A 27,077-nucleotide genomic window follows, 5' to 3' on the forward strand; every position below is an offset into this window, starting at 1 on the left:
AGAAGGGCGGTGCTGGCCCTCCCCCCCTGTGATACTCCCGGTGGGTGAATAGGCTCCGTCACTCCTCGCAGAGAGATGGAGATGTTAGGCGAGCAGCAGCATGCTCTCACTTACTGACAGCGAGGGAAAACAAATGAGAGAAATATTTGGAGCACAACAGAAATGAGCCATGCGAGGAGCGGTGTGTTGATCGTGTGGTTGTCCCGCAATGAGCGTTCGACCTCCGGACCGGTGTGCACGTGACATGAGGGCAGCCTGGATCCTGACTGTGAGCACCCTCATCACCGCCCAGACTGCGCGAGGATCACCGCTGGTCTCGGACCCTGGGGTACTCCTTTCTTTAGACCAGTAGTGTTTGAAGGAATAGGGGATAAATAAAAACAAGGAAGAACAAAGCTACAGTATGAGGAAACATGTAACCAGTGATGGAAGAAGTAGAGCTTGTAAAAGTAGTCCAGTACTATGATTTAAAGTTGCAAGTTAGTATAATCAAAATGTAATAATACTAAAGTAAAAGTACTCGCTATTCAGCTAAATTGGCTCTAGTTATTGCGTTATATAAATTGGATTGTTATTGGTTTAATGTCGGGTAAGAATGCATTTAAATGTAGTCGACTGCAATAGAGCCAATTGTCCTTAATTAATCATGTTGGGTGGTTTAATTTACTGTATAACATTGCACTGTATTATATATACAATAGGTTTTCAGAATTTTCATTTGCAAAGTAAATCAATCAAATAAATGAAGTGCAGTAAAAAGTACAATACAGAGATGTGGTGTAGAAGTAAAGTAAATGTACTCTGTACCTCAGGCTGTATCTGGCAATATCCAGCAATAGTTTGGGATCTTTAAAAAAAACATACATTAACATTGTTTTATCACCTTTATACTTTTACTAAATTTTTTAAATGGCATATACAAATGATTGAACCGATAGGAATATATTGTAATGCTTAGTGTCTATATTTGGACATTGTGCCCTTTTTGTTTTACCCCTAAAAACCCTTCTTAAATTCTACTTGGACATTGGTCATAATGTAAGATAACACATTTCTTGACTTTGAATGACTGAATAAACCAGAGTAATGTCTATGTTTTCATGCATTGGACGCTCACTTTGTGAGTCGGTGTGTCATCATGGCAAAATGTGCTCCACCTACTGAAGCAGGAACTACTGCAGAGGAGGTTTTGAGTACTTTGCCAGGTGTTTATATTTCTGTCTGTCTTTGGAAAAGCGTGCAAGATGCAGTCACAAAACTTTACAGATGTGTCGTTAAGTTCAAAATGAAAGTTTTGGGCGAATTGCCATGTCAATGATGATGGGACATGCTCAGTCAGGTCTTCCATTATCCCTAACATCGATTGAATACCACTAATGTCAATCAAAAATCTCTCAAATTGAATGAGTCAATATATAAGTGAGTGGACACTCACTCAAATTACTGAATTTATTTTCTAAACCCTCTCTAAATGTTGACCAAAGCAGACCACATGTCATCTACCAGCCCACTTTAATAAAAAGTACCCCCAGTCAAACATGGGCTTGGTCCAGCGAAGGGGTCATTGGCCCCAATTTCCGCCCCTGGCCTGATTTGGCGTTCACAAGATGGTCGTAGTTTTAAAATAATATTAATTTCTATACATACAGCAGGTGGGAATCCAAATTGAAGTTAAGTCATCAAATAAAAGGGTTAAACTGTAAGTTATGTCCCTTTAAGGCTGTTGTGAAACTATCAAGTAAAAGATAAATGTAACAAATACTGTCCTGAGAAACTACTGTGTGTTTAGTTTATTGTCTTTAAGCCATATACTATAAGCTGCATAGTGTCATACAAGGAGACCAAGCCCAATACAACCATTCGTTTCTCCGGGTGTTTTGGGATTTTATAATTTAATTGCCTCACTGTGGTTTGGACTGCACTAGTTTAATTTGACTTCCGTCTTTGCCGGCCATCCATGAGCATATTATAGCATTACATGTGTTTCCACAACTTTACACGTTCTAATATAAAAATCTGTCTGGTATGTTGCCGTGTCTGTAATGGGTAAATGTACATTTTTGTTTCACATTCCTGTTTGCCAAAGCACATCTGTCATCGCCTCAATTTAAATTTCCATCCCACCTTCACCAGATCTGTAATCATAGCTGCGCCTGCTGTTGTCTGAACACGAAACCTGCTACATGCCACACATGAGACATCGTAATATTAAACTATCAACATAACTAATCTCACAACGCAACAACATCTGTTGTCATGTACCCAGTTGGTTCCTTTTTTTTGCACTATTTTATAGGCGTTATATTCTCGGCTTGCATGTTTGCATGAAATTCTTGAGAAATAATAACTATACATTTTCAGGGACACCCCAGGGGTTTCTCTCTCTTATGGGTGGTCCACGTCTATACATCTTCATTGGCAACCTGCAGCAGCTACAGTGCAAATGGAAAAGGATCTTTACACTTTTATGATGATTTCTTTTTTTCCCGGAGGTACGCCTCTCAGGGGAATTACCAGAGTGGTTTTTATGAGAAGCAAAGTGTTACTGTGAGATTATCACATTTTTACAGTGGGGCACTTGAATGCAAAACCAACCAAAAACAATGATCCAAGTTTAGTTGGAGGATTTCTGAAGTAATATTAACAAATGTTTCTATCAATTGCAGGTTTTTCTTGAAAAGTACGGCTACCTCCATACGGACAAGCACGTCCACGATGCAGTAGAGATGCAGTCAGCTATCTGGTAGGTGGGAAATAACATGTAGTTAGCAGTTGTGCCAATAACAGAACAAAGTGATACACTCAGTATTTGACCAGTTAGCTGCTGCATCAGGGGGAAGGGTGAGCTCGGTGTGGTTTGAGCCCCGGGGCTGAACGTCTCTGCCCCAGGAAACCTCTCCTGAACCCTCTCTGAAACATCCAGGAATGTCAAGAACCTCTATACTGACTGTACTATACTGGACAGTGATTGAAAAGCTTTGCTTGGGCTAAACGTTTGTCCCATTGGGTACTGTATTGCAACAGTAAAGCCTCTTCCTAGGGTCCCCTATTAACAGAAAATACATCAATACACATCTGGTTTATGAACTTCCTGAGCCACCGTTCCATCCAGCCACTGCCTCCATCTGTGTTCTAAAAAACAGAACTAACCCTAACCCTACCTACAAAACAATGCTAATAAACGTCATGACACCACGACACATTTAATAAATTACATTACATATCTTTTATTCTGTAGCTTTTCTAAACCTGTATCATGCAAACATTTCCCCTCTGCGCAGCGAGTTCCAGTGGTTGTCCCGGCTTCCTGTCACAGGCGAGCTTGACAGCGCCACCCTGAGGCAGATGGCGGAGCCCCGCTGTGGGGTGTCGGATGAGGGCAGCCAGGAGATCTGGGCTCAGAGAGTAAATGCCATCTTCACTGGAAAGAGCGCCGCTCTCAGACGACCGCAGCGCCGCAGGAGGCGCTCTGCTGCGCAAGGTATTGTGTGTAACGTGTACATGTTTATGTTTGTTTTCTGATATCTATATGAGAGAGATATATTGAACACCTCACTGAACACTCATGTATTGCTCTGTAGGGATGCACAATTCTGGGAATTCCATGGTAATGAATGGGAATGAATGGGAAATAACAGGAATAAACATTGAACCTTCATTGAACAACAACAGAAAACTTTTCCTCTGAACCCCTCCAAGAAAAGACTTCTCTCCAAGAAAAATGTTTCCCCTCGATGTCAGACTCTCAAAGCTTGTTGGTGATAGCTCTTTGTCAGACTCAGAGAGCCTCAAATCTGCCCGGATGGACACCAGTCTTTCAACTTGTGCATTGGTCAGTCTTTTGCGTGCCTTGGTGTGAGTGTTCCCAAACAGAGACCCGTTGCAGTCTGAGGCAGATGTTGGTGTGATCTGGAGGATAATGACTGCTGAATACAGTGCATGGTTACAATTAAATGAAATTAGAACAATAATTGCTAGAAGCCTAATTGAATAGAAGGTGTGATTTTATATTGTAGATTATAATTCCCGAGCTTCATTTCCCTTGGAAAGTTTTAGGGACTTTTTGTGTGTAATGTTGTGGAGTGGTCATAAAGACAACCGTTACCTGGGAGGATCCCCTTCCGTAAACTAAAGAACTAAATAGAGCTTAGGGGTGTAATTAAAGCTGGTGCAGTGTCTGATGTTGCAAGTGTCAGCCTGGGTGATTCATGCTTTTAGTCCATGTATCTTTTACGTCATCTTTACTGGCCGAAAAAACCTGCACAACCACATTTCTTATCTTAAGTTTACGAGTTACATGCTCTGTGGGTTGAGAAGGTTTGAGAATCCCTTTAGTTGAAAAGAACACTTAACCCACTTTATAGTTTTTCTCAGTTTGTAAAATTATCTGGGAATTGTCAGGGCAGCCATGTATCCTGCTGCAGCTCCAGTTCCAGTTTCCTGGAGCAATTTCCTCTATAACTCCAAGTTGTGTCCCTGTGTTGTTTGATTCTTCCCCTAAATTCCTTTAAAGAATAATTGAGGCTTTTATTGGAGATTATCCTAATTTCAACACAGTATTATAAGCATCACTGCAATTTGAACTGGCTAAAGACTGCAGGACTTAAAGTGTTTAACGGTGGTTAAGAGTGCAGCTGGGCACTGCCTGTTCTCTTACAGACTCCACGAGGTAATTGAGGTCCTCCCCTCCTAAAGGAGTATTTTACAGAAAATCTCTGAGAAATACTAAGAGGTGTAATTATCCCCTCTTATGTGAACATGTGTGGGAGATATTGAGTGGAGCTGGGGCACAATCTTTAAACTATAATGGATTTATTGTGCCCTATATCTGGTATTTATTTTACCCTCTCATGCTTGGGGTTCAATTGGGGTTAATGAAGCCATATGTCTCAAGGAATTCCTGGACATCTTAAACACACTGATCACTTGCAATATATTTTGTTCTTACTGTCTCTCTTTAGGTGCTGTCATTCCTCAAAGTCATATGTGAATGCTCAGCAGCAGCTTGGTGACAACACCAGGAGAAGGATGTTTTATTCTCCCTCTCTCTGTACTTTGTGCCTCCAGCATCATGATGTGTGAAGCCTCTGCATTCCTTCCTGTCACTGACGAGGTTAGCTAATGTTCGGGGAATGCAGCGGTGGCTGATGTTTGCCGCTGCCTCTTCTTGTCAGTACCTGACATGTTCCTTCTGGTAAACAGATCCATAACTGACTGGTTGGATTATGTTGTTTGCCAGACCGGCTGACTATCTCAATGGCCTGAAATCTCACTGGCTATATGAGTGGATATCCTGCTGAGTGACTGACTGTTTGGATGGATTACAGCCTGATTAAGAAAAAAACAACTCTGTCATTATTTTAGTCCCAGACATGACTCATATGACAGGTGGCAGTATTATTACACAAAGAGTTAAGTGGCAGATACTTTTACACCCTACGGTCAAACCTCCTTCAGATCTGGCATCACATATCTACTGATGTAGTTTAGCAATGTAATGACTTAATTGTGTGTATAGTAACCACCGCCTTATACTCAAACATTGGTTTGCTTTGTCCTACAGTGGCAGCAGATCTTTTTCTTTTAAGAACAGATTCAGACTTGGTAAAAATTCCACTGAAACCCACTTTTGTTAGGTAAACTTTGAATTACTTGTGTACAGCCCTTGTTTTCAGCCATGACAGCGGCATGACTGAAATATCTCAACAATTATTGGGTGGATTGCCAAGAAATGTTGTGTCCCCAGAGAATGAAACCTCTTGTCTTTAGTGACCACTGCATTTTCCTCTAGCGCCATTTAGTTCACATTTGTGGCTGTGGATCAAATTTGTTTTGACAATAATTGCACCGATTCAATGAATTGCAATTCCTTTGGTTTATAACTAAATATATGCAAAACTAAAGACATTCCCGTCAGCCTCAGCTGTAGCCTACTGTGTGTTTAGTGATAACTAGCAAATGTTAGCATGCTAACGCACTAAACTAATATGGTGAACGTGGTAAACATTATACCAAAATATAGCATGTTAGCATTGTCATTGTGAGCATGTTAGCATGCTGATGTAAGCATTTAGCAACACTGTGCCTAAGGCAAGTCAATTTTATTTATATACCCTAATATCACACATCACAAATATACCTCAGGGGGCTTCTGAACAACTACACCCTCTGACCTTTTCTGTCCTCTGTCCAAAATAATTGCAAGAAAACCTCAGGAAGAGTAACTGATGAGAACAGACAGATGTACAAATATGTTGTGTGCACAAAATAACTTCCCTTGGAAAATAATAAAATTACAATACAGATAATCCATACGGCAAAATGATACATCGAATGTGAACATATATGGAAAACATGGATCCAGGAGGATGTCAAGCAGCGTACAGATGTCTGACATCCTGAAAGCTGTTGTACTTAGCTTCTTAAGTACAGTCTCACAGTTAGCTGTTAGCATGATTGTAGGCTCTTGTTCTTTCTGGATCAATACTATTGATATTGGAGGTATTGGTCCACCTACCCTTGTAGTTTACCAGTCTTCTTTAACCTAATGCTCAACTCTTTGAGCTGTTTGTCCTTGACAGCTGACACTGGCTGCTAAACCCAGCCTGCAGACCTGTTTATTCACTGTCAGCTGTGCTGTGATGTGATTTTGTTTTGTGTGAACATGGCTGTCTCTGAGCTTCCTGGAAACTGAAAACAAACCTTGACTTGTGGTGGAATCTGATGGTCGTTCCCACTGATATTTACATTGCTGACATTCCACCACCCTTGTCCAAGATAAGCGCCATAAGTGTGATAGGTGTGTGTGTCCGCGTGTGTGTGTGTGTGTGTATTTATCAGATGTGTGCACTTATGGATCTATGCCCTGCTCTGAAAGCTGTTAACCCCCCAAGATGTCCTGACTTTTGCACTTGCGCCATCAGGAGGTTGATATATCTATCTATCTATTATATTTTTTTAGTGATATGTCTCGATAAATATTGGATCGATTGCCATTTCAAACATTAAAGGCCTAAACATCAGCATGTTACCATTGTTATTGTGAGCGTATATAGCGCTATATGTTAGCGTGCTGACCATAGCAGTTTAGCTGTGTCATACAGCCTCCAAGTTGACACATGTAACAAACTAAATCTTTGTGCACCTCCACAAACAATAACTTTGGCTATCAAATGATCTCAGTCATGTCTGTGATAACCCGCCCTCCCCACACTGCTGCTATAGAGGGCATCATGATAATTGCTTCCATAAGGGAAGTCGGGGAATGTCTTGTGTATCTGACTTCCTGGCTTCTCTGCCGTCCTCGGGGACCTCTTAATCTGCGGCGGTCTGGGACGGAGAGAAGGCGCCTGAGCTCGGCTGAGAATACAGATCTACACACATCATGTGGCAACAAGCCTAATGCATATACTGTAGTTCATCTGCGAGGGAAACGTGAAGCTGGGTTGGGAAAGCAGGGTTCAAGATAATACATTGTGTATACAAATCTGACTTTTAAAGGAGAAAGCAGGTTGTAACAGCGGTGAATTTTCTCCTCGGGTTGAATTCTTACCTTCTTGTATGTTTCTTTCTTCCTTGAATGGAATGACGATGATTCACTCCCGTACAGTTGAAGGCCCTCCTGCTATTCAGGATCAAGTTTACACAACTCTCAAGTTTAGTCCGAGATTTGTGTCGAGTTACGGCTGAGACACACATTCTGTTTGTGTGTTTACACAAACAGAAACACACATTGATGTCATTGCCAGACTCATGACTTAATGGCTCCAGATATCCAGATATTTTCCTTTCTCCAGGGTGCGATCGAGGTCTCACGGCGGTTCACAGTATGTAGTGCATACCTCTTGTTTATCGCTCTCATCTTTGACATGACTCTATGCTGTGTGATAATTAACTGAGCACGCACTGTATCAAAATAACATTTTCAACCCTGACTGGCTCCGTGTATGATTGAGCATAAGTGTACAATGCAGGCGTATGTGCAGACCTCCCACTCGCATTTGGCCTCCACATACATCGACCACAACTTTAAATATTTTGACATCTGTGAGTGTGCTTGATCTATCTCGCCACTCTCTGGTTAAGCCTTAAATGTGAAAGTATGTGTACATTTCTGAAGCCCTTGTGGCAAGTCGTCTAAAGTGCATTACACAGGCTACTGCCATTGGATTGGTCTCACCCTCTCAAGCCCTCTTACAGTACAAATACTTTTAAAGGGCAGTACCCTTCATTTTTAGTAATGAGTAATTACTACTTCACCTTTGCAGTGGTTCTGTTTACCTTTTGTTTCAGAATGACTCTAAACCTTGACTATGACATGAACAAAATGATGGAAAATATTGACTACCAGTTTATTTATGTTCCTATAGGATGAATATATTGAAAGACCCTGTTCTTGTGCAAGTATTGTGTTGCCCATGCTCATTTTGTTTAGAAATATGAATACAAATTAAGTTGCCAAACTAAATCATAAGGTAAAATATCAGTTGCAATCCCATTGTACTGCAATATTATTAGTTGTGGGTTTATTTATATTCATCCTGAAATGTAAGTGTATTTGTGATTTTGCTTAGGTATAATGTAACACAAGAGCAACCATCTTATAGTCCAAATATTTTCATTATCTCTTTAGCAATCTCTTGCCAATATGAAAAGGTTAGAGGACAAGAAGTCCAGAAAATATGAAAATGGTTAGTTATGTTTTGGAGATGATTCAGATGACGAGTACAGCCGTATCTACTTCTTAACATTTCTCTTCACTAACTCTTTCACCCCTGCAGTCCAGCCTCTCCAGCTGCCTCTCCCTAAAGGTTCATATTATCTAATGATTGTTTCCCGCTTGTTGTAAATGTGTGCTGCATGGTTGTGTGTGTTTGCTGTTATGTTTGCTTTGTCTCCAGATTGCTATATTGATTAATCTTACGTATACACGATGGGATTAGCGATTGGTAAATTAAAGAACGGCTGAATTTAACTCCCCACTTCCCTCTATCCCAAAACAAATGGGAGTTTGTAACACATGTAATTATGTCTAAGCTGAGAAACCACAGACACGTGTTGAAGTAAATTGTTTAGCCAAGCGTGTACTCAGAGTGCTTGTTAGTTTATCCAGCTGCGAGCTAATGTGGTTAACATGCTATCATTTCGGAAGTGGAGAGGCTCTACTTCAAAACATCACGTTGAACATGGGATAGCTGGCTTTCAAATGTCTAATAAAGATATGCAAGATATAATTACAACGCTACTTGGGTAATAATATTATGAATTGTTTATGAAAACCTTTCCAAAACCACCTTAAATGTCATTCAAGACCAGTCAAAATACCAGGCATGAATTCAAACAAGTTTGCATACAAACAGATTATTTGGATAAAAACAAATTGCATGGTCTTAGTGTGTATATATTAGTTTGAACAGGAATTTGAAAAGCCATCAGCCCCAAGCTGATTCATTTCCCATCTCCTGAAGAAGAACAAGATGAACAGGTCACTATGAAACAAACTACAGCTGGGCACTGCCGTTTTCAGCAAACATCACTCTAACGTGAGTGAATTGTGCATTTATTGGGGACTGTTCTCAACCAGGGATGTGGTACATTAGTGAGTATTTACGGCAGCTTGTATTTAGGACCACACAAAGTTAATCAAAATGAAGGAACAGTGTGTCTCATTGATGTTGTTTTTGTTTTAAAATCTATCAGGCGTTGCTCCACACGAAACATTTGTTAGTAGAATCATCATCTTTTGGCATTTTCGCCCTTATTTGAGAAAGGACAGTGTAAGAATTTGGGAGAGAGAGGACGAGTCGGCTACACAGGCGCTCCGGATCATTGTTGCTTTTGTTTTTTTCATGAGATTTGTTGACAATAAGAAAGACACAGATCATCACCAAAACGTTAACTTTAATTTATTAAACAAATAGTAGAACATGCGGTTTTCTAAGTTTCAAAGATTTAGTTTTATTTGTGTTTGTTTGCTCAATCAGCGATATTGAAAGCAGGTGTGCATCGTTAGCTCCTCTCATCAGTGACTGGTTGAGCAGCACTAAAGTGTGGAAGAAAGGGTACAACTGATCCACACGTTCATCTTAAAGTCATGTTTTGTGTGTTATTCTGTATTATTTAAAAGCTTTGTATCGGTCCAGCTCACCCTCTGGTAACATGAGTAGATGATAGCTTCCAGTTAGATAAGAGTAGAGAGGTGGCAGCTTGCTGTGACGGCTGCAGGTGTTAGCTGTTGATTCTTTCCACCTTCTTTTCATGAATTTGATTGAGTTGTTTTTATACTTCCAAGGCTTTGTGTTGTATAACATTTTTTGTTAATAAATGCCAATTTCTTTGCATGGATTCTGCCTGCAGTTCTGCTTTTGTTTAGTTGCCCCAACCAATATCTTCAGCAGTCTATATGCTGTTGTGTGACATGTTTTAAAGTTTTATCAGAATATATCCCATGCTATTCACATATGTAGCTCTAATAACTCATTTGTGTTGAATTATTGCAATACATTGTGTTTTATTGATAAAAGTTAAAATGTTCTTGCTCACAGAAACACTGCCAGGGCTTTTCTTTTGATTGTGCAGTTGTACGTCCGTGAGCTTCATATCTGCATGTCTCATATCTCCGTTCCTCTTTCTCTCCCCGTGTGTGTGTATCTGTGTAGCTGAGAAGTGGTACAAACGTCATCTGACCTACCAGATAGTGAATTGGCCTCGCCACCTGTCTCTGGGCTCCGTGCGGCTGGCAGTGCGCGCTGCCTTCCAGCTGTGGAGCAACGTGTCGGGCCTGGTGTTCCAGGAGGCCCCTGAAGGCCCCGCAGACATCCGGCTGGCATTCTACGAGGGAGACCACAACGACGGGGCCAGCAATGCCTTCGACGGACCAGGTCAGGGATAACCACACACTGATTCCAGTCGTCCATACTTTTAATGTGTGTGTGTGTGTGTGTGTGTGTGATGATTGTTTTGTGTTATGGACTTGTGTATTCCATTTGTTCTCAGGCCTCTCTTGCAAAACTTCCTGAATAAATAACGCTGAACAAGTCCTGCTGTTTGTGTGTGCACAGTAACCGGACTACAGATTAAAATATTACTTTGATTACACACTCTGCACTGACCGGAATACACAATAACAAGAGTTTACATGATCGGTAAACATCATGTTACCTAAAGACTTTAAGGGTGTGTGCTCACCTGCAGGAAACATTGTATTAGTGCCACAAATATGGTTTAATATTGTTTAAACAGTGTTTAATATGAAGCAACGTCTACCTGCGACTCCTGATCTGAGTTTGTGAGCAGTTATTCTAATCTTCTACATTTCTTTCATTTGAATATTTTAATAGCAGGTTGTGCTTTACAAACACAAGACACGAAAAGGGAATATGAAAGAAATTCAAGGCAATATAAAGAGACTAAATATGGTTAATAATTGAATAGAAGATGAAAATAAGCTAAAATAGAATGAAACAGAATTAAAAAATATATAATTTGAGAAATAAAACTACAACATGTTTGCAAGAAGATGAGAGAAAACTGAAATAAATAAGAACTTAGTGTTGTCTAACTTTCCTACAGTGTATTTCCAGCTAATCAACTGATTTCACTGACAGACTATACAATAAGCTGTACAAACACTAAACACTGATAATAAACCAACAACTGAGCAGTTACTTCCTCAAGCCACTACTCAGCATGTGTGAATGTAAAACTTTATTTCAGTCAGCTATGACTGTTAAACTGTAAAGTGACTCTGATACAGCGCGACGATCTGCCTCAAAGTGTTTCTCTTCTTGTTGACTTTCAGGAGGAACGCTGGCTCACGCCTTCCTGCCTCGCCGGGGGGAAGCCCACTTCGACATGGCGGAGCGGTGGACGCTGAACGGACACAAGGGACACAACCTGTTCATGGTGACTGCCCACGAGATCGGACACACTCTGGGACTGGAGCACTCCCCCATCCGCCACGCCTTAATGTCCCCGTACTACAGGAAACTCGGCCGCAGCCTGGTGCTGAGCTGGGACGACATCATCGCAGTGCAGCAGCTGTACGGTGAGATGCTGCAGGTCCTACTTGTGGGTTAATTGTTACAGTGCGGACAAGCATTGTTCAAAAATGTTTTTACTTTAAATTCTCGTCCAGATTCAAACATTTCCAAGATACCAAAGAAGCTTAACAGCTCAACTCAAGGGAAATGCTTTCTTTGTGGAATGGAGAGTGTGTGGTCCCAACCAAAGGTCAGGAGGCGTGCTGAACGTAGCACCTTCACTGACACGGCAAGATATTCTTTCCACTTTTAAGAGAAAAAAATCTCTTTAGTGGACAGATGACAAATGTCTCACTGTCTGGCCTCAGGGCGGCTGAGTTAAAGACGGTGAAGGAAGGTTGTCGTTTAGAATGAACTCTTATTGTAACACGTAGAGCCACTTACATGACTTACTGACGTCTTATGAAACCAGAATTGTCTTTTTTAGGAAACGCAGAAGTAGAATAATTTTTTACTCTGCTGCTTATTTCATTGGGAGTCGTGGCACTGAGCTGTGAAAAGGCCAGAGAAGCAGCCTGAAGGCCACCAGCTGCAAACATAGAAAGAAAACGAGTAGAACGGGAAAGCTGCTGAGAGTTTATTAAAACCTGGATTTGAAAAAACTTTTGGATCCAGAAAAACCTTCGTTATAGTATCCGAGTAGAGACTTTCTGGCAGTTTGTATTTGTGCAACACGTTCAGAGTTCTTGTGAAACACAGCTCCGAGATATGGATGTGAATAAAGTCCATGGCAGCATTATTTGAGAAAGAGATTATTGAAAGACTTGATTTATAGAACAGTAAGAAGAAACTTGTTACAGTTTAATTGTGTGCTTTGCAAATGTAATAAAACATAAAATCTTGAATACAAGGAGTTGATATAACCTCCTGTCTGTATGTGTTTAGTCGAGTTTGTCTTTAACAGCCTGAGGAGTCTTTTCTATCAGTTCCATCTCTGTGGCCTCTCAGCTGCTGGGAAAAGTAGGTTAAGACTGAGGTGGTGTGAACTTCAAAATAACACTCTGCCCTCAAACACACGCACACACACACACACACACACACACACCATCACACATACACCCTCCGTAGCCTGTATATGTATTATTAACATCCAGTCTCTACACACAGTGTTTACCTGGGAGTTTTGACAGCTTTGTTGTCACAGATTGCTGGTTGCATTACATACGTCTGTGCATGACAAAAATAATAGTTTCTGTTTACTGTGAGTGTGTTGCCCCTCCCGGCATGTGTAAGGCAGGTTTCCACATGTGCAGAGTTCTCCCATCACTTGTTCTTTCTCTGCTGCTAAGATATTGATTTCACTGTAGCAGTTGCACAACCGTCTTTAAAGTAGCTTCTGCGACTACTTGACCTCCTCTGTGATGATGTGTTGCTCTGAATGTATAAGATGCAAATAGTGCTTTAAGTGCTTTCCCTGCTTTGACTTTGAAATGAGGTGCAGAACAGCTGCAAAGGCCCAGTGAAGACGCGGCATGCTGCAGGAATGTTTGCATGGCTGCAGGACAGTCTCGCAATCATTTGGATAATTCAACTCTGAACTTGAGATTCAGCTCAAGAGAAGCTCGCAGGCAGACCGTGCCAGATTCTGCTTTTTCTGTTTAATATTTGAGTCCCATCTGTTTTGCCTCTGGAGATATTCTTCCATCAGCTTCCTAAAATGGTATTTGCCAGCCTTTTATCCTCTGGGCCTCCCTTACTCACTCAGCCACTGACCACTCTGCCACCCCAGACACACATTTTCTTTTTCAGCTCAGTTACACTCAATAACTGCAGCACTTAATGCCACATTGATTTATTATGATACAACATTTGAATAAATAGCAGCAATTAAAACGGATTGGTTTTTAATTGCTCATTGAGCTGTGTGGGTTTTGCTTTACATTGAAAGCTAAACTAGGCAATGTCAGCTCATCAGTCTTTAAAGAAAGAATCGACGACAGCTCCCTTTTTGATAACTTTATTTATTGTTTGACAAGTTATGCAGGATCAGTTTGATTAATTTAGTTTGATTAATTTAGCGTATAGGTGGAGGTTAACATGTTTGCTTATCAACCTGATCTCCACCCTCTGGCAGTAATTTTATACAGACTGCAGCTCCAGAGACAGAGCTGGACGAGAACCGTAACGGACAGGAATGATGAGCTGTGGTGTGTGTGTGTGTGTGTGTGTGTGTGTGTGTGTGTGTGTGTGTGTGTGTGTGTGTGTGTGTGTGTGTGTGTGTGTGTGTGTGTGTGTGTGTGTGTGTGTGTGTGTGTGTGTGTGTGTGTGTGTGTGTGTGTGTGTGTGTGTGTGTGTGTGTGTGTGTGTGTGTGTGTGTGTGTGTGTGTGTCCGATGAATCATTCCTGGTCTAGTTTTGTGATCTGATAAGAAGCAGATGTGAGGCAGCCTGAATATTTCGGGCTCCAGAGATTCTACGCATCTAATGATGAGCAACATGTTTGTGGTGGTTCTGCCTTCATAAGACGAAGTAAACAGCAAAATACTCTTACGCCCCTGTGAGTTTTATACTTTATGCTAATTCCGGGCAAAAATCATGCAGTTTCTTTTGCATGCAGTATAAATGTGTTGTTTTCACCTATTCTAAAAATGGTGTACTTTAATATTTATCTCTTGGAATTGCATAAATTCGGTAAAAGACTTAAAATATATATATTTTGAATGCAGGATTTCTTTACATTGTGTATTTTTAATCTTAAGCAAAATATCTGAATACTTCTTCAACCAATGATGAATGTAAACAGCGAAAGGAAGTTTTGTGTTTGAGTGAAGTCAGACATCCAGCACTTATCTTACAACACTACACACACACACACACACACACACACACACACACACACACACACGGGCAGCTGTTCATGTGTTTTCCACTGTGGTGTGTGTACGTCTGTTTTTCCTGCCGTCCTCCTCTTGTTCTTGTGCTGATTTTATCCGCCTCCCACACAAATGTTTGTTCATCTCTTTGCAAACAAAACGGCTGTAATCACGTCTAAAGCACCATCTTTTACTCTTATGCTCCGGTATGTTGGGCTTTTTCCTTTTGTCCTGTTTGATTCTTCCTTCATTCTTTTGATCTCATGTGCCACAAATCTGCACTATGAGGCCGTACATGCCCATATACGTTTTCTCTGCTAACAATTCAACAAGTTTCCATCAGCCACATCCTGTAAAGGACAGTTTAAATGTTAACATTACCCAAGTTCTGTTCATCTTTCATGGTCTTCTCTGATGCCTTTTAGCTTCACTGTTTTGTTGCTTTGTTTTTGCCCTCAGGTAAGCCGTCAGGTGATCGGCCTGTGAGGCTGCCTGGACAGGTTTTGGACGCCGCTCTGCAGGAGTGGGAGTTCGCAGAGCTTCACAATGAGCACCAGACCACAGGGCAGCCTCTCTACTGCCAGGGTGTCTTTGATGCCATCACTATGGGTGAGGTTCGGAATTAATTATTAGAACAAAACATTCAGCCACATCCTTCATGACTGTCAGGACTGGTGTGGCTTCAAAAAGCTGAAAAACTTCAATTAAATCCTGAAGAAACAAGAGAATTCTGCTTTCATATTTACCTTTGTAAAACAGGAGGACAAACATATATTAAATGACTTGACTTTATACAAAACAAAAAAAGAATTTCAAAAGATATTTAGTTGTATGTGTGCACTCAAAATATATGCTGGCTCCTTAAATTGGTACTTTGAGAACCCCTGCTATCCCCCCATAGCATGTTTTACAAAATGTGTAGTATAGTATGTCATAAAAAATCATAGTATTGTATTACATAAGTCATAAAACATTCATGGTATAGTACGGCTTAAATAGTCAGTAGTATAGTATGTCATAAAAACAAAAATCGAACTTAATATTGTTTTTTCTTTTCTGTTTCGGTCTCCAGACCAGAATCAGACAGTGCTGGTGTTTCGGGGCGGTGTGTACTGGACAGTATCAGCTGAGGGCAGTGTGAGTGGCCCGCTGCCTCTCCGTCAGCGCTGGTCGGACCTCCCTCCGGCCATTGAGGCTGCTGCCTTCTCCCCACTGGACTCCAAGTGGTATTTTTTCAAAGGTGCTGCTTCACTGAACTCATTACTGTGACTCTCACACTTCCTTTTAAAGCCATTCACTAACTTCACAAATCTGCTAAGGCCCAAAAATAGATTCTATTGTACCCTTTAAATAGGAAAGTGCTATTTAAAGACTGTACTGCACTAATGCCTCAGCTGTAGTTTTGAAGTAGCTTCACCTTTGTGCTTAAGGCTAATAACTTGTTTGAAGTTATGGCCACATTTAACTTTCCTGCCAAAAACGTGAAAGTTTTATTTAGAATCACTTTTCTGCTAAATGCAAAATAGTTTTATGCAAAATACAGAAGCTTTACTAAAGCATTATTTATACTTTACTTATCTCTATCATTTATTCTGTCCTTTTTTATCTGTGATCTAAAAGAGGCAAAGTTAATACTTTGCTCTCACAAGTAGCAACTTGCATTTCCTCAAGACACTGAACCCCAAAATACTTTGTTATTCTAAGAATCTCTCTGGAGAAGAGTACAAAATAAAAGTTGGGACTCCGGGAAATACTTAGTACATACATACTTAAAAAACTGAGTTTGACCCGTCAGTGGTATGATGTTATGTGAAGTACTAGAGCCAATGTAAAAAAATATAATATAATGTCCTGAAATCATGAAATTCAATTAGTTTTATTATTAACTTATACATTTAACTAAGCTCGTGTCGTTTTGTGCAGGAAAGCGGATGTGGCGCTTCACAGACAGTGTGCTGGACCACGGCTTCCCCAGGAAGAGCAGTGAGTTGGGGCTGCCTCGACACCCTGACTGTGCCTTCTACTACGCTCCTCTGGGTCACATGGTCCTCTTCAAGGGCTCCCGGTACTCTGTGCTTAACCTCAAAACTCTGCACCAAGAGCCCTACTACCCCCGCAGGCTGACAGACTGGACTGGTGTGCCACAGGGGACCAATGGGGCGCTGACCCGCCCCGACGGACGCCTCTACCTGTTCAGAGAACAGCGGTTCTGGAGATTTGACCCGGTCAAGGTGCGAGTCACCAGAGAGGGCCAGTGGGCCAAGGATCTGAGCTGGACTGGTTGCAGCAACGCTCCTCAGAGCAACAACATTATTTGACCAGCAGAGGGCGCTGTAAGATTAAGATAAAGTGTAATTTGTCAACACCAGGATGTAGGTGCTCTAACTTTTTCAGAACAAATCCACATCGAGTTTATAGATGTTGCAAAAGGAGCCTAGTTCAGCAAACTCATGGCATGAAGGGATTAAAGACAAAGAAAGCCACTTGCTTTATACATTTTGAAGCACATATAGTATTTACACTACAGAGCCATGGATTTCACTGCAACTATAGTCTCATACATACATCTTCTTTTCTCCAGTAGTATTTACACACAGACAGAGAAACCAAAATATTTGTCTTAATATTTCTTCTGCAATGTCACAACATATGTAACCTTTTGTATAAATGACTGTTACTAAGTTTCCAGGGTGCTCAACATCATGTGAGGTCACGTTTCTGATTCACATCTGTCAAAGCCGGTAGATGTTTAGATCCAACTGTTGGACAATAGGATGAGTACGTCGTAGAGATGAGTGGTGGACGTTATCACAAAGCTGTGATGCATTTTAAGAAACAGATCAGCCCTAATGATTCAACTGTAACCATTCAACCAAAAATGTTGTGTGGTTTGTGACTGAAGGACAGACAACAGTAGTTTGACACGGTGTGGTTATAAATCGGTGACACATCCATCACTGCAGGCAGAGCAGTCGTTTGTCAGCCCGACGTAGATCATTTATTACTCAGCTCGCTACAAAACACAGTGATGGCAAACTTTTTGTTGTGTAGAAAAAAAGACACGCACACAAAGTTAGCCATCATAACCTGACTACAACACAAAGTTGTTTAATTTATTTATCTTTTAATGCTAAGCCTCAGACATTTTCTCTGCTTCACTGAACATTTTAAACACTAAGACTCACAGCTGATTCTTCCTTGATAATCATGCTTGCTTTTTCCAGTAACACTCATTTACAGTAAACAGTTAAAAACCTTAAATGATATGCATTTGATCAAACACTGTCCATAATGCACAAGTGAATACCAGATTCAGGTTCATCTGTTCATCCACGACTGAAAGTTTGAGTCAACAGTAGAAGATGTAAAGTCATCGGTGTTGTAGAGACTAATAAGACCCGACTCAGGAGGTCATTAAATGCATAGTACTTTCCTCTCCTCAATACAATAGTCTTTTATCAGACTGGTCTCTAAACGGCTATAACTCTACAATGATCCTGAGCACTGTGCCAAAACGTCATGTTGCCATCTGTACCTGATCCGTTCGATACATGTAAAGGTTTCACTTAAGTTAATCTGTCTGCTGATCCTCCAGCTTACTGTGGCCTTACAGTAATTAACATTTCTGAGGTCCCAGGACACATGTGGGCTTTTTGAGACACCATATATATTACTTATGGTTAGGTTAATAAAAAAAACATATTAAAAAGTTTTTTCCCAAATGATCTCTTCAAAGTAGCCATTTAGAAAATCTGGTTAACTCTAGTTTATCTGAAATGGAATAAATGCAAACCTCTTAAATACAGTCATTTGGCCAGGACTAGTCCATCACATATATATTTTAACACACATGTTCTGGAGTAAAGATCATTTGAAGTGCATTTAAACAAATGTAATCAAAAGCCACTAGGCTATACTTTTATTATTTAAAACCTGTAGCACACTGTAGACCAATCAGACTAAATCAGATTTCTAATCACGATCAACAGCGACATCCAAGAGCGCCTTCACGCTGAGATCATCTGTTTCAAAGGCAATTGAAAAATAAAACATTTAGCTCGTCTAGCTGAGAAATGTGACTGGCATTAGTACCCTGACAGTAACACTTAATACAGAGCATTTCCTTCATGTTTTGCTATTCAAAGGGCTACATTGTATCACAATAGCTGCACAAATCATTAGTTGGATCTAAATATTAAAGTAATTCAGACATTTAAGAATATTAATACCTGCACAAACTATCACTCACCTTGTACCGCGCTCTATGCAGCTCTGTTAGAGTAGGATTTGAACAACTGTCCCATAAATTTCTACAATAACGTACAAGTAAAATCCATTTCAAGACATGGAGTCACTTTTGAGAGGAAAGTGTCACTTGCAGCAGAACATTGGTTTCTTGAGAAGTTTGGTTTCTTTCTCTTTTGCCAGACTGCACAGCGGTGTCCTCCTGCTTAACTTCAGACTCTCTTTAAAGGGTTTCTCTTCCAGTCCAACTTCTGCTGCAGTCCTCCATGTGATTTTAATTGCACTGTGATTATTATGTGGCGTAGAAGCAGTAATTTAGATGAAGAACTCATCGACAGGCTCCTTGTTGTTTGCGAGTGCTGACGGCAGCTCAGCAGTAGTCCTGTTCTCCACAAAGGGCCCTTTGAAGGGGCTTTGTCCTGCTAACACAGCCCTGCTGCCACAACCCTTCCTGGCTCTATCTGTACATCCAGCAGAGCCCCATGTCCTGGAGCCGACCTGAGGGTGTATGCGTGTCCGTGGCAGACACTCAATCAGCTCCTTGGCCAGACCCTCAACAGCTGAAGCCCCAACCGCTGCAGGTCTCTCAGGGTGGAGATTCATCAAAAGGTCCATGGAGGAAGAGCGAGCAATTATTTTGATTGCCGTGTCAGAGTGCAGTGAGATAGGGACTCCCGTGTCTACGTTGGTCTCTGGTTCCTCCTCATCCTCTTCCAGAAGGAGATGTGAGAGAGAACGGGTGATGGAGGGGCGCAGAGGAGAGTCAGGGTGATTGGTGGTTGAGGGTGGTGCGGGGCTGCTGCGCTGGGATGAGTAACAGGAGCTGCCTGGAGGGGTGCTACAGCAGCTTCCTGATCCCTGGCTCTCTCCTCCACCATAAAGCTTCTCCGGGACAGGCTCACTGCGCGGTCTGAGGCCTGTTGACAACCAAAGACAGTCACAAAAGTGGGCGATTAGAGACATTTGCTATTGTACTTTACTTATATGTCATTGAACATGACAATTCAGTGTCTGAACTCATAAAAAGTTCTTCAAAAAATAATTTCATAATCTTGCGGTCAGATAATTTGCAGATGGCGTTGCAGGGTAAGACTGCTGTTTTGATCATTTCCTAATATACTTTTAATTAAAAGTGTAAAATATATCATCATGGAAATCCTTTAATGCATTTCAATACAAAACGTTTGCTTTCTCAAATGAAATAAAAACAAGGTGACAGCTCACCATCAGCTGGCATCATGAGGGCTCATGGGCCGGATGAAACTACCGGTACTGTAGAAGACGTCCACTTCAACAAACTACATAGTAACATGGCTACAGTATATTTCTTGTAAAAACTTTGCAACTGTTCTTCAAACCAAATATTAAAGATTAACTGGAGTTTTCTTTTTACACTCAGTGTTAGGGTTGGGTGCAATTCACAATTAGTCGTAGTATAGTACGTCACAATATTTAAGAATTTATAGTAAAAGTTATAAAGGAGTCACAAAATGTCATAGTATAGTATGTCATGAAACATTTCATAAAAGATGTTATGTTTCACAATAGGTAATAAAAAAACAACATAAAAAGGTCATAGTATTATGCCATAAAAAGATACATACAAAATGTAAAAAAACTACACTACTCACACTATGTCATAAAAGTGTCAGAATAAAATATCAATAGTCATAAATAAATATTGTCATGAAAATGTCATAGCATATAGTACATCACAATATGTCATAATAAAGTCATAGTATAGTAGCTATGTCATAACAAAATAATTAGTATTATGCAATTTATAAGTATAGTACGTCACAAAAATATGTCATAAACAAGTCATAGTATAGTACATCATACAAATGTAATAATATAGTATGTCATAAGAAATGTAAAAGTATTCTGCCTGTATCTGTGGGGCATCTGTGGGGATGGGACTAGGATTGTCCCTGTGGGTGGGCTTCGGGGGGTGGACAGTTTCCACTGTGTTCTTACCTTGCCTGTGTGCTTGCCAGGGCAGGGGCGTTGTGAGGCTGCAGGGCGACAGACTGTGGCCCTGTCCCGGGCTCCTGAGCTGCATTCCTCGAGGAGACACACTGGGGCAGGTCAGGGGGAAAGCACAGGTCAGAGGTCGCTGAGGTTGAGCCGGGGTTTTCACCTGCAGCACAGAAGGACAGAAGGAGAGGGATTATGATTTATACCAGGACTAAAGAGATTTAAGCAAGTTAAGTTACTTTGACAGAATTAACATACACGCATCTTACATATGGCTCCTCTGACAGTTTTTAAATCGGTTCTGTGAAAAACAGCAACCATGTGTCCTTTTGATTTAATCATCACTGGAAAAATGACACGTAACCAAGACAGACTGATTATTCTGCGGCGTGAACATGCTGACATTTTTTAACTTGTTTAATTGTGTTGGGCTCATCAGGTTTGTGTTATGTGAATTTGTTAAAAACTTAAACCTGAGATGTGTCACTGGCACCACTCAATAACATTTGTGACACACGGAAAAAAAAGCAGCTGATCACATATAATGATTTCCCCCTAAACATCTACTCATATTATTCGGTACATAATTGTATTTAGACAAATACATCTAATCTAAAATACTGAATACCTGAATTTGTTCACATTAATAATCACCATTACAAACTTTCCAATACAACATCGTCACATTGATCTCATAGACTGTATCTAAGAAGAGTGCGTAGTCACTGTGACTTCACCCATTGTTTTGTAGACTAAAGTTTTGAGGCCTCGTGTTTGGTATGTGGCCGTCGCCTTCATGTTTTTTTGGAACCAGCAGTGACACGAGAGGGTGGAGTACAACCAAACGCTAAACAAGACACTTTAAAAAAAGGGTACATTTCTAAGACACGGACAACAACCAAACCGGACATCATGTTGCGAATGCGGCAAACTAACTGATGTTGTGTGTATGTTTTATTTCTTTAACTGTTTTATATGTTAACTGTGAGTTGAATGTTAATCAAAGAAAAGCTTCTCCTTGATGTCCAGTTGAAATAATCATCAGTTTGTCAAACATAACATTAAACTGAAAGGCAACACGTTAACATTCCTTCATTTCACAAACAACTGCTGCTTTCCCTCCAAAGCAAACTCGTTATTCCCTCGAGGAACCTGCCAGCTACACATTGTCTTCAACATTTTCCATTCTACAAATAACATTTTAGTAGAACAAAGAACCTGCTCTTTGGACTCTCTAAGTCGTGAGATAATTATAGAGTAACCCTTCCAGCAGACTGTTGTGCTTTAAGTTAATTTAGGGCTGCTTCACACTGATGTATGACAAACCTCATGATCTAACTTGACATAAATCAAGGAGAAGGTTTTCCTACATCCACAATTATCTAACGTGTTATAGAAGAGTGGGGCAGACTAAGAGACCTAAGAACCACACAACATCAGTCTTTAAGCTTCAAGTAAAACAAGCAATTTTAAAAGCAGGAACTGAACAACCATGTTCACAACATTAGGAAACAGGCAATATGAAGCATGTGCACATTTTGACACATTCAATGGTGTATTTTAAGATGCACTGACCTGAAAGAGAACTTTGTTGCCATCCAGGTCTTCTGTCTGCCAGCGTGTAGTGCTGATGGGGGTACAGGGGTTGGGCAACAGAGGGACTAACTGGCCAATTTCTTCCACACAAAACTGCAGCACGGCTGAGGTGCACGGCTCCACCCGAATCCCAGGTGACAACTGTTTCAAAGCCAGCTGCAGACACAGCCCGGGCTCTGTGTGGAAAACAAGTGATTTTTTCACTATTTTGAAAACCTATTTTGCTTTCCACCTGGATTTGTCGAGATTATATGTTCCATTTATGATTGCTTGAGAATATAAACCCTATAAAACTCAAAGAGCAACACTTTTAAAAGACGTACCTGTGTGAAGAGTGAACCAGCAGAAGCCCGTTTTCTGTTCCTCTGCCTGTCGCTGCAGCACTGTCTCATAGAGCCGCACAGCATCCTCGTAGTTGTCATATCCACTGTAAAGTGTCACACGTAGTATTTCTCCCCCACAGTGGACTGGTCGCACCCCCCACACAGGCATGCCGGCACCCAAACTATAGAAGTCTCTGCTGGGCAGGAGGTAGGGCCGCAGCATGGCATTGGCGGGTAAGCTGCTGGAGGTAATGTGGATCCCCCCCGTTCGGCTGCCGCAGGTCTCAGTGTGGTGGTACTGCCAGGGCGGACGCTGAAAGAAGTCCAGCACTTTGAGGATTCGCTCCTCTCCATAGGCCTCATGGAGGAAAAAGGTGATGGCCAGAGAAGGGTAGCCTGTAACATTTTTGGAAAATATTTATTCTCAATCAACCCTGAATAAAAACAGATGCAGTTCTAGCAAGGGAAGCTCTTTGTGGGACGGTGTGTTTACTCCATGCACAGAGTAAATGTAGTATTCAGTAAAGAGTACAACATTTGAGGAGGTTGTTGACATTAAAATGGTTTAAATTTCCATCATGTCTTGTTCTCACATATGTAAATTATTACTTTCCTCTTTACGGAGAAAAAGACACCTACAGACTGTGCAATGAGGTTTTACAGGCACAACTGAGTTTTGCATCCTCGCCAATTCAATACCTGAGACCCGACTGTGCAACAAAATGTAAGTATAATAAATGCAACACCACACAGTAAGGATCCTTACCTGCCACTGGACAGAGGTGGGTGTAACTTCTGAATGGGGAGGCCCTCTCGGACACGTGGAAGATGCAGAGGCTTGGGCAGAGCCAGCGGAGGAGGCGATCCAGGGTGTGCTGCAGCAGCAGTGAGTCTCCAGGGTTTGCCAGCAGATGCAAGTTCATCAGCAGGAGCTGTTGTTGCCGCTGCTGCCTTACCCGACTGGTCATGAGTTCAACTGGGGTTACACACAAACAATGCAAATAAGTTTACAAAGATAGTTTAGACAGGTGCAAACATGCAACTGCTAAGCACAGAGGGACAGTCCCCCTGGAGCAACTCTGTGTTAAGTGCCTTGCTCGGGGGCACAGTGGTGGCAGCCTCTAGTATTGAACTCACAACCTTTCAATGTACTATTTGGAAGCATAACCCACTAGATAACACCACCACCCATAACAAGTATCATAACAAATGTCTAGTTATAAAGTGGAACTCCAGTAATTTGACACACTCACTCATCAAGTTCAGTTACCTTCTCATAGGAAGTATGACTCAGCAGTTGTATAATGTCTTCTTTGGAAAGGTACAGTCACATTACAAGTGACAAATTCAAGAATGCGGTTAGTGTTTAGTTTAATGCCAAAACACTGAGGCTCCACTGTGTTTGGAAAAGAGGAGGTCATTATTGACTGATCAGCACATCTGGGACTACAAACTGTAGTCCTTATCACAACGGCCCTGGTTCAAATCTTACCTGCGGTCCTATGCTGCATGTCATCCCCTTTCTCTCTCCACATTTACAGTTCTTTACTTACAATAAAGGCAAAAAGCCATCAAGAATTATCTTTCATTTAGTTTTATTATTTTCCACTTTCCACTACTAATACTATTTGTTTACAAATTGCCACTGGGTATTTTTCAAATGGAAAAAAACAAACAAACACAGACATATTTTCTGTATACTTCATCTTTTTTCAGTTTGGCATATGTAAATGATTAACATGGACTGTGGTGCATTTTTATTTTTTGTAATAATTGAAGCCAGGGTACTAGATATAATGATATAATAAATGCATGATGTTATGCTATAATGGCTGTGGTATCAAACATTTAGGTTTTAATTGTTTTCAATGGGGACATTTTACCCTTACGGTGTGATTGTCTATATTTTGACAGCACAGTTTTTTTTTAGAAACTAATTATAGGAGCTTTTGCTAAATTTCCAAAAGTCGACCTCACACAGCCAAAATGATCAAATAAATAAATAAATCAAAAAGCCAAAAATGGTGCTTGTGAGACACAAGGGTTAAATTACAGAGCACTTTAACTTCTGTATGAGTGAAGGAATACTTACTGCCAGATGATGACATCCTGCTGCAGTCAGATCTGAGACACAAATAATAAAAAGCACATGAGTGATGACGTTAATTCTTAAACAATGTTTTGGGTTAAGGTTTACATTGGCTGGGAGGAAAGACAAAAAAATCTGTCTCCATCTTGTGGTGGTCGGTTTGGAAACGTGCCTCTTTGGTCACCATGACAACACAGTATCTGTTGTTAGCTAACAGTAAAGAGTAAAAAGCCAATTTATGAGAAAATATCTTAAAGAGTACAACAGTTATGAACACCCATTGTAAAGTGCTAAGAGGTTGAAACAATAGTTGTTTCTGCTTTGAAATATTAGCCCCTACACGCATTTACTGACTCGGTCAAGATTAATTTCCATTGTGGCTACAACGGCTAAAAAAGTTGGCTAGCTACCGTTAGCCCAGTTAGCTAACGCCGACTAACAGTTGACTCACTCGGCAGTTTCAGCTCCGGAGTCCACGTTTTCATCGTCGGCTCTCTTCTTTAACACCCCTACTCTTCCAAACATCGTCCGTAGTAGCAACACTTTCTTTCACATTTGCTCGAGCCATCTGCACAGACAGTTTGAGGGGCGGTGTTTGCAGCAGTGCGACGGACTGAGAGTGAAAAGCATCCTGTTTGATTTCTTTCCACAGTCCTGCTGGGACGCTGACGTCACCAGGCACCGTTATATGTTATAAAAAATATAGGCTGTCAATATTTTTGTAAGAAAAAAAAAACTCGGAACTAAAAAAAGGTGCACCCAGACTAGGTTTAAGAAGTTACTGACCGGGGCTACTGGGGGTAAAGAGTGGGCGAAAGGGAGCAGCAGAAGTTGCTTTCAATGACTCATAATAACATGGAGCAGATGGCATGCGTCTAACAATATGAGAAGACAAAGGAGACAGTCCAGACGGGCTGACAGATTTAAAAGTGCCGGGGACATGTGGAGGGGAGGCACTAAACCCCGAAAATTAAAGACGTTGTTTTGTTAATACCTTGTTAAGAGCATTAAACTCGCTTTTGGAGCACACCTCGTTTTGACAAGACATCACTCAGTTGCCAGTTTATAAATCATGCATGCAGTCTGTGTATATATATATCTATACACACCCAGACATCTCTATTGCAGGAGTCAAAGTGCATGTATGTTTTAAATCTATAAAGCGATATTAGGTACATTTACAGTTGACCACTGTACCCTTCTGTCTTAGCTGCTGGTTTCCAGCTCCTTTAAGTGGTTTCTTTTTCATGTGGCCTACCCGAGGGTTTGATGGAGCTCGAGGAAACTGCATTTTCCTGCTGTGCACTTTGGACATGAACTCATCTGCAAAACAAGATTTATATTCCTGAATTTAAGGGTATCATAAATATTGTGACTGTGTTAAACAGCTGTTTAATAGTGCATTTCTGTATATCATTATGTTGTACACCCTGGCCAATGTGTCTCAATGGGACACATTGTGAAGAAAATACAACTATAATATGCAATTTAACCACGACACTGTGAAAAAATCCTTTACATGTTTAAAACCAAACTTATTCTTGTGAAGTGTTACTTAATTCTGCTACTTTTTACAATATTGCAGATCATTTTTATTTAATCCCAGCACTGTTTATTTAAAAAGAAAATTTCAAAGGCTGTTTTCAATTCACAATGCTATTTGTTTTTTTTAAATAATACTACTTTTCATCAAGTCTTTGTCTGTAAATGTAGACATGCTGGGTAGAGACTTTGGTCTATTACGTTTCATAATTGAGAAGGCTGTTAAAATAAAAATGAAAAGCAAAATAACATTACAATAGTGTGGATTATTTAGTTTCAAGGCTATATTACAGCACTATTTGTATGGTTATTTCATTAATACAATTAATGTTGACCACTTTGGGGCTCTATTTGTCACGTTATGTGAAACTGATTTTAAAAGGTATCGATTCAACTTTTTGGTCATTTTGAAAGCCTTAGTTTGTCGTGCTGGTGTTGTTTTATATTAGAGG

At 40.7% G+C, this 27,077-nt stretch overlaps 2 protein-coding genes across 2 annotated transcripts; one reads left to right on the top strand and one right to left on the bottom strand.

Moving 5' to 3' along the window:
- Positions 1-83: 83 nt before the first annotated feature.
- mmp28 (matrix metallopeptidase 28) lies at positions 84-18,536 on the top strand. The gene is made up of 8 exons (XM_029446780.1): positions 84-328; positions 2,667-2,743; positions 3,282-3,481; positions 10,659-10,880; positions 11,801-12,046; positions 15,313-15,462; positions 15,926-16,093; positions 16,777-18,536. The coding sequence occupies exons 1-8, from the start codon at positions 209-211 to the stop codon at positions 17,169-17,171; spliced, it is 1,578 nt and encodes a 525-aa protein (XP_029302640.1). The 5' UTR covers positions 84-208; the 3' UTR covers positions 17,172-18,536.
- Positions 18,537-18,757: 221 nt separating this feature from the next.
- fam124b (family with sequence similarity 124B) lies at positions 18,758-25,810 on the bottom strand. Its single transcript, XM_029446781.1, has 7 exons — positions 25,535-25,810; positions 25,087-25,118; positions 23,761-23,970; positions 22,995-23,390; positions 22,651-22,847; positions 21,076-21,238; positions 18,758-20,015 (listed from the first exon to the last, which is right to left on the bottom strand). The coding sequence occupies exons 1-7, from the start codon at positions 25,606-25,608 to the stop codon at positions 19,414-19,416; spliced, it is 1,674 nt and encodes a 557-aa protein (XP_029302641.1). The 5' UTR covers positions 25,609-25,810; the 3' UTR covers positions 18,758-19,413.
- Between the last annotated feature and the right edge of the window lie 1,267 nt (positions 25,811-27,077).

This window comes from Cottoperca gobio, chromosome 13 (assembly GCF_900634415.1).
Source record: "Cottoperca gobio chromosome 13, fCotGob3.1, whole genome shotgun sequence".
NCBI classification, from domain to species: Eukaryota; Metazoa; Chordata; class Actinopteri; order Perciformes; family Bovichtidae; genus Cottoperca; species Cottoperca gobio.

Bases quoted from the DNA above. Each gene is read 5' to 3' on its own strand.
- mmp28 (XM_029446780.1), top strand. From the start codon at position 209: ATGAGCGTTCGACCTCCGGACCGGTGTGCACGTGACATGAGGGCAGCC. The intron at 15,463-15,925 runs GTGAGGTTCGGA...TTCGGTCTCCAG, and splicing joins CTTTGATGCCATCACTATGG to ACCAGAATCAGACAGTGCTG. The intron at 16,094-16,776 runs GTGCTGCTTCAC...CGTTTTGTGCAG, and splicing joins CAAGTGGTATTTTTTCAAAG to GAAAGCGGATGTGGCGCTTC.
- fam124b (XM_029446781.1), bottom strand. From the start codon at position 25,608: ATGTTTGGAAGAGTAGGGGTGTTAAAGAAGAGAGCCGACGATGAAAAC. The intron at 25,119-25,534 runs GTGAGTCAACTG...TTTGTGTCTCAG, and splicing joins TCCGGAGCTGAAACTGCCGA to ATCTGACTGCAGCAGGATGT. The intron at 23,971-25,086 runs GTAAGTATTCCT...GTGTAACCCCAG, and splicing joins CAGGATGTCATCATCTGGCA to TTGAACTCATGACCAGTCGG.